We start from the raw sequence: 12,571 nt of genomic DNA on the forward strand, positions 1-12,571 counted from the left end.
AAAATCATTTTAGACGTCTATATTTTTAAGAAGTTGAGACATTTATAAATTAAATAAAAAAAAAAAAATGAACAATATAAAGTTTTTTATTTTTATTTTTATTTTATGCATAAATTGTTCATGAGGGTAGATTGGTCTAATTTATTAAATTGTAAAGTTAAAAAAGTCTCTTAAACGGTCAAAGGATAATTTGGTCAATTTCTCATGTAAAGGGATGTCTTTGTCCATTTTTGAATCTTTAGGAGTTATTTTTGTTCAAAAAAATAAATAAATTTTATCTGAATATCTTTTTATAAAATTTTAAGAGTGACTCTACTTTACCTTAGAAATTTTAATGTGTGAATATTCACACAAGATATAATTTCATACTCTCTTTGCTTCTAAACATATTCAATAATTTTTTTTTTTTTTTTATTGGACAGAGATAGTAATTGAGTAATTGTTTTCAAATTTTGAGTAGTGGACTACTATTATTTTGGGAAGTCATTAACTCCATTTTTTTTTTTGTAAAAGGGTAATTTTTTTTGGGAAGTTGTTCCCCTATATGTCTCATTTAAAAAAAGTAATCACTACATATTGTATTGGGTCCCACCTAATCACTGTTTATTGCCACCTGTTCTATAATTTAAAAACACAACACTGTCACAGACATGACATTCCCTGTTTGGAGTTTTTGACTCGTCACTGAGTTTCCAAAACTCGGCTCGCGAACCGCCAAATTTGGAAACAAAACACTGACGCAATCAATTACCGTATATACATAACGGGACGACTTTCAAACCTGTCATAGTCATCACACACATAAATATATATATATATATTTCTATCATTATATATATAATATGTAAATGTGTCTATATATATATATATATACTACGGAGTACTACACACTGTCTGTCTCTCCGTTGGCTTCTTTTGCGGGTCATGTCTCTTTCTCTTCTTTCAAGCTATCAAAAATTAAAGCGGAGAGAGAGAACACCTTAGCACAGAGACAAACGAGAATCGCTCTTTTACGCCTTTTATTCTCTCTCTAGAAATGCTCTTTCTCTCTCTAGAAATTCTAGTCAAAGTTTGTGTAATACGTTCAAAGCACTCGTTTTAACCTCACATTAATAACAAGTACTCAGTGACCACTCAAGTCTCTCTGCTTAGAGATAAGAAGCAAGAGTTGCAGAGACAGACATAGACATAGCTACTACTCATCTACACACACATACATACATACCTAGAGAGTTTTAGAGAGAGAAAGAGCTGATAGATATAGAGAGAGAAAGGGGTATGGATAAAAGCTGTCACTCCTCTGGCGGTGACTCTAGTAGTAGCAGCAGTAGCAACAACAGAGATTACTACCTCAAACACCTTAACAAAATCAGTCACAAGATCTCCAAGCCGGTCAGACGACCCACTTTTGATCATATCAATCATCCACCGCCACCACCACCGCCACTGCCGCCGCAATCACAGCCGCAGAATCTGCCGCCGCAGCAGCAGCAACATCAACCGCCGGTGTACAATATCAACAAGAGCGACTTCAGAGACATAGTTCAGAAGCTGACCGGCTCTCCGGCTCACGAGCGGTTCTCAACGCCGCCGCCGATCCAACCGCCGAAGCCTCCGAGCTCCCGTCTTCAGCGCATACGCCCTCCGCCCCTCGCGCACCTTAGCAACCGTCCTCCTCCCCTGCTAAGCAACGCCGGCATAAACCCTAACACCGGCGGAAGCTTGATTCAGCATCAACGACAGCCTCTATCGCCGCTACCGCCTTTTCCGGCTGTCCACGCGGCGGCGGAATCGCCGGTCTCCGCCTACATGCGGTACCTCCAGGGCTCAGTCTCGACGGCCGATTCTGATCCCAAGCGATTGTCGCCGTTCTCGCCTAGGTGGAGCTATCTTGCTCCGCCTCAGCTGCCTCAACATCAGCAGCAATCGCTTCCTCGGCAGCAGAACATTGCTCCGTCGCCGACATCGGCTTCCATGGCTCAATTGCAGTTTCCGATGCCCTCATCGCCACTGCCGTTCGCTTGCTTCCCGTCGCCGCGGTCACCTTATCCGTTTGCCCCAAATATGCTGTTTTCGCCTACCACAGCGGGGCAATTAGGGTTTCAACAGTTCCCTGTGTCGCCAACAGTTCCCGTGCCGAGCCCAAGATGGAAAGATGTTTGAGAATTTTCTGTTTCTGTATACTCCAAAGACAAAGGTAGGCCTTTTATGGTGTTGTTGAAAGAGAATTTATATATTTATATCTGTACTTGTAGATGTTGAGGGTTATATTGATAGCTAGTTGTTGGAAGAAATGATGTTTGATACCAATCATTTAGGGTTCGTTCTGTAAATGGTTGTCACAATTGTGAAAAAAAAAAAAACCCTAAGTTTGTTCCTTTTGGTTTCTTCATAGATTAAATATTGGGGGACATTACTTTTGGCCTAGTTGGTAGAGCGCCCAGCTCCCCGAGCTGGTGTGCCCGTACTCGAGTTCTAAAAAAAGATAGATTGAATATCGGGGGAGATAAAGTTCTTCAAGTTTGGTGTATGGTTGGTTTTAGCATGCTCTTAATTTCCGTTTTATCGTTGTTATATTGATTTTAAATTGAGTAATGCTAAAATGCCCATGCTTTTAATTTCTGTTTATCGTTGTTATATTGATTTTAGATTGAGTAATGCTACAATGCCCGTTTTTTGTGCTATTCCAATAGACAGTGTCCAATAAAAACCGATCTGGACTTCTATCATTTTCCTTTTTAGATTAATCTGTACATTTATGGTGACATCTCGTTGCCTTTTGTAGCTAATAAGCAAACATTACATTATATGTTGATTGGTTGGTATGAGTTGTCTAATTATCAGCTTCGATGATTTTGAAGAATTTTAAGGGTTCTTGAAAATGATTTAGTATGCGAATAATTTCATGATCTGAGAGTTTGAAGTATGTAGAGTAGGAGGTGCAATAAGAGATTGGTCTCTTTGGTCTTCCAAGGTATATTGTGCAGGGACCGGGGAGTCGGGGAATGCACGTGGTCGGTGGTGGATTATGGAGTGCTCTAAGAGGCCCGACACCGCCATCGTCAACCCCTCCCCAAAAAAAAGGTGCGTGTGCTGGGAACTAGGGAAGTAAGTGATTTTGCTCAGTTTACATTCATTTGAGTTTTTGAAAAGTGTCTACAGATATGGCACTGTCAAAAGGAGGACTAGAATTGGAGGGTTCATTCTTACCACTTAAAAGCAAAAGTGTGTACATGGGACATGTCAAAAGAAAAAGTGCACATTGGTCTCTCTGTTAATTACTCTCTCTTGTGTATTTTACATGTGCAGTAGTAGTACAGTAGCAAGCTCAAATCTTGGCAGTTTGATGCATAGTAGCATGTTCCGACAAATCGCTTATTGTGTTGAGTTTTTGTTGCTTGAGTTTACACCCTTGGCTGCAGTTTACATGGTAGCAGGTGTCCTAAGTTGAGTTCACAGTGTTGTCCGTTTTGTCATTTGGTTAAGCTTTCGATAATGTTGTGGGGGAAGTCCCTGCATGCTTTGTGATCGAAATGGTTTCTGGCATTAATTATGTGGGCTGTAGCAAAAGATTATTTGAGAAAATGTGCTGGCGAGTTTGACATAGAATCAAAATTCTACACTTGCAACATGGGAACTCTTAGGATTCACCAACCTAGGTACTAGCAGTTTTGAATCTTTTGTCGGTGTCGGTTCTTTAGCGCAAGTTACACACACTTGCTTAATTTCAACTGTTGGAATATAAAGTAGCATTTCATTGTTAGAAATCACTGTTGATATATTTGGGTTGGAATTTTTATCCAGGATTTTCATTTTTAAGATAGACACTTTTTTTAAGGGTTGGAAGCCGAGACAAAAGCTATATATATGTTGTAGGTAAATGTGAAAACCTCCGTACTTGTTTTTGTTAATATAAATGTTTTACCATGTTTTATAGGTTTTGTACCCAATGTTTTTCCCTTTTCTTGTATGCTTCTATGACATGTTAGGCAAGTGGAGATCAAAAGCAGGTTTGGATGGGAAGATTTGTATAACTTTATGTTGTGGGAACTGTTCATATTTTTTTCCATTTGCATGTGTTTCTCAAAACCATTACTAATTGTGTTTGTAAGATTGTTTCTTCATTTCGTTCAGTACTTTGTTAGATTGTTTGTTTCTTTATTTCGTTCAGTACTTTGAAGAGTTTTTCTAGGGAAAGTCAGTGACGAAGTGTTTAATTTGGATCTTTTTCTTTCTATATATTTGCTTACCCTTTACGGGCAGTTGGACTTTCAACATGAAGTTTTGAGGTTCATTTTTGGAGAACCTTATGTTTTGTTTCATTAAACCCTGTTTCTCAAAATTTATATTCTATGGTTCCTTAGTATACATGCTAAAACTTGATGTTGCTTTTTAGTTTTTCCTTCTAAATATGGTGATTTCATCTTATTTCCATTTTTTTTTTTATTTTTTCAAGGTTTCTAGTATATTTTGCTTTGGTTGATTAGTAACTCCCAAAGGGGATAGCGGAATGACTCTCACCTCACATCCTTGAGGTTGGGAGTGCAAATCCCCTTCGGGCTTATACTTAAGGAAATTTCTCCGTGCAATGTTGGACAGGGGATTGCATGCTCTGAAAGGTCGTGCTGGGAAAAAATAAAAAAAGTGTGTGTGAAAAGGAGTCCTTGCGGTCGACTTCGGGCATGGCCGGCCGCCATAGTGTGACGGGCAGTGTGTACAAGGCCTGGGATTTGGACTATTTCATTTCATTTTAGATCGGTTTCAATTTTAATGGAACCACTCACGTGTAATGTCCAGTTACTTTAATTTCAACTTATGGACTCCAGAAAATAGAATGGTAACATAATGGAATCAGGCAGTAATAACCCAGGCATAGACAAAATGGTAAGTGGCCTGTTTAGTTATTTTAAACAGCAATTTCTGGAAAATTAAATTTTTTTGAGTTACGGAGTATTTGTTAAAAAAAAAAAAAAAAGAAAAAACAAACGCAGAATCTAACCACTTCGACAAGGGAAAAAAAAAAAAAAAATCGAGAAAACACAAACAAAATATTGAGACCAGAAATGAGCTCAGGCTAAGCTCCGCGCATGGAACTCGAGAATTGATGAAATTTGAGAAAAAGAAAAAAAAAATGTGGTTCAAAGTAACAGAAAATTAAAACCAAAATTTCCCTAATTCTACCATTTTCAAGGCATACCTATGCACCCGAACACGGCCTAAATGCTTTCCCCATTCAACAATGGAAAAGACTACCAACCATTAAAAATTTGTTGGAAGCACAGTTTGTCATTCTGCATAACTTCAACTCCACAAGAAAAACACTGGTTACCTTAGATGTGCATTGAGGTTTCATAGCTTCGGATTATTTTCCATAAGAGAATGAGAAAAATGGAATTAACAAGTTCACTATTGAAATAAGGATTTTAATACACCCGTTATCTTAAAAATGCAGACTTAACAAAATAATAAAAACATTCAAAACCACCAAAAAAAACCAAAAAAAAAAATGAAAACTAAGGACGGAGCACCAACATTCAGTGCCCCTATCAGGACAACAATAAAACAAGCCCCTTCTCCGAATAAAAATCACCAGAGGAGAAGTGAAATCCTAATTAGAGGGTCAGTTGCCCCTTCCCTCACTGCTGTCCATCTTCAGGCTTGGCAGCCTCTTTAATCTCGTCGGCTCCATCATCCTTGTATCAAAACACCAAAACTTGTTACAACAGAACCAAAAAACGTCATTATAGTATTCACAGCATAATTTCACCGTGGTGGATGAGTGACTTTTTTTTTCTTCTAATTTTTTAATTATCAACTTTAAGAATCAAATCATAGCCCCACCCCACCCATTAAGGTAGTGCCACACTAGCATTAAAAACTGCACAATGGCTTCGGCAAGGTGAATAAATGGCTTGGATGGATTCCTAGAAGCCAATGGTTATATTAACAACAGAAAACAAGGTCGAATAGGTTTGATTTGCTATTCTCAAACACAATTTTCAGGAAATAAGCTAAGACAACCAGTTACCAGAGACGTAGGAGGGTCATTCTTTTCTTTTCAGTCAAAATAATAAAACGGTTGAGAACAGCATGTTTATAAATTTTCCATCGTTCTCAGAACCCATGTTTCACAGAAGTCATTTCTAAAAATTCTGCTAAAACGGTCCAACATCTTGTTATAATTTGTTAAAATGATTAATCAAAATACTAATAATTATAAAAATGTAGTTTTCTGAAGCATTAAACTGCAAAGATAACTAAGAACATGGAATTTATAAGACAGCAAGTTGCATGGAAGCATAGTAATACCTGCATGTCTGAGGTCCACAAAGTGAGGTTGTCCCGAAGAAGTTGCATAATTAAAGTGCTATCCTTGTAAGACTCTTCCCCTAAGGTATCCAGCTCAGCAATTGCTTCATCAAAAGCCTGGTCAAGGCAGAGCAAAAGACTTGTCAAAACAATCTGGCCATACTAAAATCAAACAGCATAAATAGATATGCGTTACAATTTATATATTAATTTGAGTAAGTGGTCATCTAGCAATTAAAACTTAAAAGAAGTATCATCTTTCAACATTCTTTCCATTAACTCTTTAACAAATTGAAAGAAGAAAACAAGAGCTACAACATTATTAAATTAAGAATAGCTCACTTGTTTTGCTAAGTTGCAAGCCCGGTCAGGAGAGTTCAGAATTTCATAGTAGAACACAGAAAAGTTAAGGGCAAGTCCAAGCCGGATTGGATGCGTTGGAGCAAGTTCTGCATTTGCAATATCCTGTAGGCACAAAATTACAGTACACTTGAGACAAAAATGCAACAACAAGGAGATGAACCCTACTGCATGCTAAACTAGGAAGAAGCAAATTGTACATGCCCATAAATAACATCTTATAATATGAAAACTAGCGAAGGATTCTTTTAGTTTGCATTAGATGCAAAAGCATTAAGATCAAAGAATTCTAATGAACCGTTCCTAACCAGAACGTAGTAAATGAACAATTAAGATGATGAATAAATATCAACTTCAGATGAAATGAACCTTGAAAATAAGAGGGGCTGGGGGTGGAATTTCCATTGGTTCTGCTTGTTCCAATCAATAATAGTTTGTGAGAGAATATTCATAAAAATACCTTAATAAAAATAATACTGAAAAAATAAACCATTCTAGTTATTTATGAAGCTTCACTCATCTTGATCTGGTCTAGATGCTTGAAAAAATTTATCATCACTCTTTAGTTGGGCACAAGAAAAATATATTTAATTTCCCATAGAAAATCACTCATTTAAGTAAAATATGATCCATGGTGACACCTCTTCCTCTACAGAAATAGAAAGTGACTTACTGATGAACTATCTGGTGATTCTTCCAGAGACTACTCTGGAAACTCATCATAGTTCTCAAATATGAGAAAAACGTTTCATTTTGCAACTTCAATTTTATTCTCAGGAAAATTTTTGGATCAGGCTTACCAAAGCAAACAAGACTCGGCCACGGTTTAAAAAATTGGCCATTACATAATGAAGTGCAAGGTACCTATATGAATACAGGGTGATAATTCCATTCGGGAAAAAATTCACAAGTAATGCTTTTCTGTATCCGTAAAGGCAATCCCGTTACAGCCGTTGCATTCTTTTTGTGCATCATCTCTCTGCAGTTCACCACTCTCTCTTGGAAAGGAACAACTATAAATGCGCAAATTAAATCATCTCATCAACTCTGAAATCTGAATTCTGCTTATTTGAGCACATGACTAGGCCACTGCAAGGTCCCCAAATAAGGATCTGATGAAACTCCATTAGATGACACGGAGGTGAGTATGGGTATATAGATAATATGGAGGGGAGTGAAATTAAGGGTGAAGAATTCCATTGGATTAACTATAAGGAGTTATCATTGTTGAAGGAACCAGTGGTTTGGGGAGTAGTGTGTGCTTTTTTCTTCTTTTTTTTCCCTGATAAGTGGGAGAAGTGTGTTCTCAACCCCAACCCCCCAAACCAAAGTAGGAAAGGAGGAGTTGTTCTGCATTCTTTGGTGTAGGTTTTGTAGGTATTTTATGGGTTCTGAAATGGAGTTGTTTTATTTGATTCGCATCTAAGCGAGGTGGATGTTTGAGATCTTTTCTTCGAGTGGTTTGCTGGGGATTAAAGAATCTTAGGTGTAAAAAAAGGAACATTTTCATAATTTTGACAGAAAGTAGTACAAACTTTCAAATGTGACAAATTGAGAAAGGAATTTCGAATTTTGAGTTGTTTGTTACTGATTAAAGATAATCACAGCTGCATCCGATACCTTAATTTCAATCCCAGCATTCAACTCGCATCAATAACACATGACCTGCTTGGGTATGTGTTAGTTAAGTTAAACCGACCTAAACCTTATGTAAATAGCACATTAACAACTTCGCTAATATATCAATGGATGCTCAAAAATGCAAGCTTATGTAGAAACTAGAAAGAGATCTAAACCGTAAAACAAAGTCTAATAAAACTAATTCCAAATTCACAGGAAATAAATCTAAAACATTAAAATTATTGTAACACTAAATAAGAATCTAATAAATCGTAATCAAATCCATTATACATTCATACATATATAGAGGGTGGCGAGGAGAAACCTGAGCCGATTTGTATGCAGTGAGTGTGCTCTCGGCTGCTTCCTTGCGCTCCGCACCGGTCTTGAACTCGGCGAGATAGCGATGATAATCGCCCTTCATCTTCAGGTAAAAGACTTTGGAGTCCCCAGAGGAGGCCGCGGGGATGAGCCTGGAATCAAGGAGCTTGAGAATCCCGCCGCAGATCGACGAGAGCTCGGCCTCGATCTTGGATCTGTACTCGCGGATCGTCGCGACGTGGTCCTCGTTGCCACGGCTCTCCTCCTTCTGCTCGATCGACGATATGATCCGCCACGAGGCTCGTCGCGCGCCGATCACGTTCTTGTACGCCACCGAGAGGAGGTTGCGCTCCTCCACGCTCAGCTCCTCCGACTCCGCCGCCGCCGTGACCTTCTCCATGAACTCCACCATCTCTTCGTACCGCTCCGCCTGCTCCGCCAGCTTCGCCATGTACACGTTCTCTTCGCGTGCTGAAGGTGCCCCCGCCATTTTTGGATCTGTTAGAGAGAGTGTGTGAGGTTCGAGAAATGTTTTAGAGAGAGAGACGAGAAGAGGAAATGGAAAGAGAGAGTTGGTTTGAGGCTGTTTCGGATTTTACCTTTTCTGGTAGTGATTGATTTTGGGGCGAGAATCGGAAAAAAGAAAATTTTAGTCGGGAGAATAAATGTGAGCCGTTGGATTTTACTGTCAGTGGATGACAGATAGGATTGGAGGCTTTTGAGCTGGCAATTATGCAGTTAACGTCCAAAACTGGCCCAAGCGACCAAACCAGTTCAGAGCTAAATGAATTATTGTGCTTCCAATGCAACTTACACAGTACCTTCCTAACTTTTTTTATACTATTATGTTTCTAAAATTTTATTTCCGATAAGACAAAAGTGCAAAAAAAAATATTGCCCAAGTATTGATTCTAGAATGGGATGAATAGAGTCAATAACAAACAATAGGCAATTCAAATTATAACACACACTTTATAACATTTATTCAATAATCAAGATATGGATATAAACAATTAATAGTATAAATGTAAATAAGGTAAGGGAAGAGAGATTACAAACATTCACACGGCGATTTTAGCGAGGTTCGGAAGCTCTTACTTCTCAACTCAAGATCTCTCTTGAGACTTCCCAATCCTTTACATGAAGCAATTCCTTGCTTCACCTTGCTAAGAGAACAACCTTCCCTTAGTCTTCCTTTGGGTCACATCAACCCTTACAAATATGAAGCTAACTTGCTTCTTCTTCCTTGGGCCACACCAACTCTTACAAATTGAAAAACAGATTTTCAATACAAAGTAATCTCTCACAGATTTGATGTACAAAGTTTAGCTCACTCTAGAGTATATATATGAGTACAATGAAGCACAATACTCTTCTAATGATATGGGATGTATGAATACAAGAACAAAAGCTCTTTGGATGCTATATGATGTTTCCCTATGGTAGCAACACTAAATCCCGAAGTCCCCAGCTCTACTTATAAAGTTCTGATGCAACTAATTAAAAAATATAGCTATTGTGCATGGAGCTCAACGCAAAATAGCCGTTTAAATCAGATCTGGACTTACATCGATCGACCGAAATAACTTAAGGTTTGTCGAATGCCTCATTTCGGTCGTCCAAAATGACAAACCGGTCTGCCGGTTGTGAATCTCAAACTAGCATGGCTACTGCCCAGTAACCGATCGTCTGGTATAAATTGCCTATACATTTCAGGCTGCCGAAATAAAACTGCTACTTTAGAAAATGTTCTAAGTTAACAGATTACACAGTTTTTGTACAGGACATCTGCACATACCTCGCTAAAATTATCTATTGCCTATACATTTTGGTATTGCTTATAAATTGCTAAAATGTTATAAGAAAATGTCTTTACAATATTTATATATCCATTTACTTTAAGTTTACAATGTAAATAAGGAAGTATCTCTTATTTGGATTCAATAAAAAATATAAGAAAATTGAAATCTGTCGTGACCCGGGTTTTGATTCAACCCGGAGCAACAGTGATGAATCGAGGATTGACCCGATAACGGATCCAGATGCAGAAGTAAGAAACAAAACGATGGTCTTCCAATGCACAAAACACCTCTAAGACCCTAGGATGACCCTCCATGAGGTCACGGAACTCAAAGAAAGTATGTGCGAAAGCAATAGATAAACCAAAGCCTCACGAGATATAGATCATCTCTCAGACGCAATGTGACCTTCTATGAAGTCACGGAACCCAAGGAAATAACCGGAAGTGGAGACTAGGATAAAAGGGTTAAATGGCACCCTATGGTACCAATGACAACTAAGGGAACAAAGTCTAATTTAATCTAGACCACGTACACCATTAAATGGCTTGAACAAGACCAACAAGGTCAAATAGAAACAAGTGGAACAAGGTTAAACCATCAAGGCAACCAACCAAGCAAAACTCATAAGGCAGCTCCATTTCAGTCGACCGAAATGGAGCATCGGTCTGCCGAAATAAGTCTGGAGAAAGAAGAGAAAAGAGCTCTCAGTTTGGTCGACTGAAGTAACAAACCGGTCGACTGAAATAAGCCTCGAATCGAAAAAGGCTACTGGAATTGAGATTTTCACTGAATAATTGAAATCCAAAGGGGTTCAGTCGACCGAACTGGCATTTCGGTCGACCGAAATGGCTCGAGAATGTGCATATGAACCTGTTATGCACCTGAATAAAGAAAAGACTCTAAGTCTTGTTGGAATCCCCCATGGTATGATCAATTTGCATTATAAGCTAATGCGTGATGATGTGAACATACACGCAAGTGTAATATGGCATTTTAAACATGCTACAATGGCCTACGGCCTCATTACATCACATTAACAAGATCTGACATGCCAAACCTCCAAAGTTGATAAAATATACATTTCAAAACAAAATGTAGCTCCAAATGAGTACAAGTGCAAATATAAACATGCTTGGCCTCGGCATCATGTTATACATGTTGAATACAATGAAAAGAGTGTACTTATGTACATATTACATAAATGGAATCAAAGAATACAATTTTGATACCTAAGGCTACCAAATGACATCTCATGCTAACACTTGCATGAAATAGAAACTTGAAGATACAAGCCATCCCAATGAATGCTAAGCATCACGAACCAAGTCTTCGTACCTGAACAAATCCCCTAGTAACTTCGGGGTGAGTAAACAAGTTTACTCGTAGAGAATGAGCATGCATTGACTCGATTTCTTTAGAGAATTTTAGACTACATGGAACAGTTCAAAATTGTCATACCACCTAACGTCTATGTCAAAGGTGAGACTCAGGGAACATCCTAAGCTATCTTAGAGTGCTAATAACAAGAATCATGATACATATACAGGTATGAAACAAATAAAGATTGGGATAATCCAAGGAACACAGCAAGAAGGATGCTTGAATACGAGCTAACAGGGATTACATTATCGATGCAATTAACGTGATTGGGATATTCCAATTAACAAGACAAGAGAAATGCGTGAAGTCAAGATCATGGCATAATATCTATGCAAGTAAACAAGATTGGAAGATTTTAATTAGCAAGACAAGAGTGATACATGAAATCAAGAATAATGCATAATATCTATGCAATTTAACATGATTGGAGCATTCCAATTTAACAAGACAAGAAGTATACATGGACATGAGTTAACTAGAATTACATAATCAATGCAATTAACATGATTGAATCATTCCAATTAACACGACAAGAAGTAATACACGAAATCATGAACAAGGCATAATGTCTATGCAATTAAACAAGGATAGAACATTCCATGAAACACGAAAGAGTTACACATGAATCAAGAATAAGGCATAATATCTATGCAAGTAAACAAGATTGGAGTATTTCACATACACGACAAGTTTAAATCTTTAAGGAATAGTAACTTGAAATTTAAAGAGTGAAATCAACTAATGTGAAAAACTCAGATATCGTCAGAATTAAAACCGTA

The 12,571-nt window shown here is 37.9% G+C and overlaps 2 protein-coding genes across 2 annotated transcripts; one reads left to right on the forward strand and one right to left on the reverse strand.

Annotated features, from left to right (window-relative positions):
• Positions 1-975: 975 nt before the first annotated feature.
• Positions 976-4,986, forward strand: LOC132274148 (VQ motif-containing protein 9-like). Its single transcript, XM_059775332.1, has one exon. It carries the CDS (start codon positions 1,279-1,281, stop codon positions 2,161-2,163), a length of 885 nt encoding a protein of 294 aa, XP_059631315.1. The 5' UTR covers positions 976-1,278; the 3' UTR covers positions 2,164-4,986.
• Positions 4,987-5,380: 394 nt separating this feature from the next.
• LOC132274149 (14-3-3-like protein) lies at positions 5,381-9,237 on the reverse strand. Its single transcript, XM_059775333.1, has 4 exons — positions 8,615-9,237; positions 6,652-6,774; positions 6,310-6,426; positions 5,381-5,693 (listed from the first exon to the last, which is right to left on the reverse strand). Exons 1-4 carry the CDS (start codon positions 9,098-9,100, stop codon positions 5,637-5,639), a joined length of 783 nt encoding a protein of 260 aa, XP_059631316.1. The 5' UTR covers positions 9,101-9,237; the 3' UTR covers positions 5,381-5,636.
• Positions 9,238-12,571: the final 3,334 nt, after the last annotated feature.

Source organism: Cornus florida, unplaced genomic scaffold (assembly GCF_030987335.1).
Source record: "Cornus florida cultivar Cherokee Brave unplaced genomic scaffold, ASM3098733v1 CherokeeBrave_3.0.0_Hap2_Chr09, whole genome shotgun sequence".
Lineage (NCBI taxonomy): Eukaryota > Viridiplantae > Streptophyta > Magnoliopsida > Cornales > Cornaceae > Cornus > Cornus florida.

Bases quoted from the DNA above. Each gene is read 5' to 3' on its own strand.
- LOC132274149 (XM_059775333.1), bottom strand. From the start codon at position 9,100: ATGGCGGGGGCACCTTCAGCACGCGAAGAGAACGTGTACATGGCGAAG. The intron at 6,775-8,614 runs GTTTCTCCTCGC...TTGTGCCTACAG, and splicing joins CTGCATACAAATCGGCTCAG to GATATTGCAAATGCAGAACT. The intron at 6,427-6,651 runs GTGAGCTATTCT...TGCCTTGACCAG, and splicing joins CTTGCAACTTAGCAAAACAA to GCTTTTGATGAAGCAATTGC.
- LOC132274148 (XM_059775332.1), top strand. From the start codon at position 1,279: ATGGATAAAAGCTGTCACTCCTCTGGCGGTGACTCTAGTAGTAGCAGC.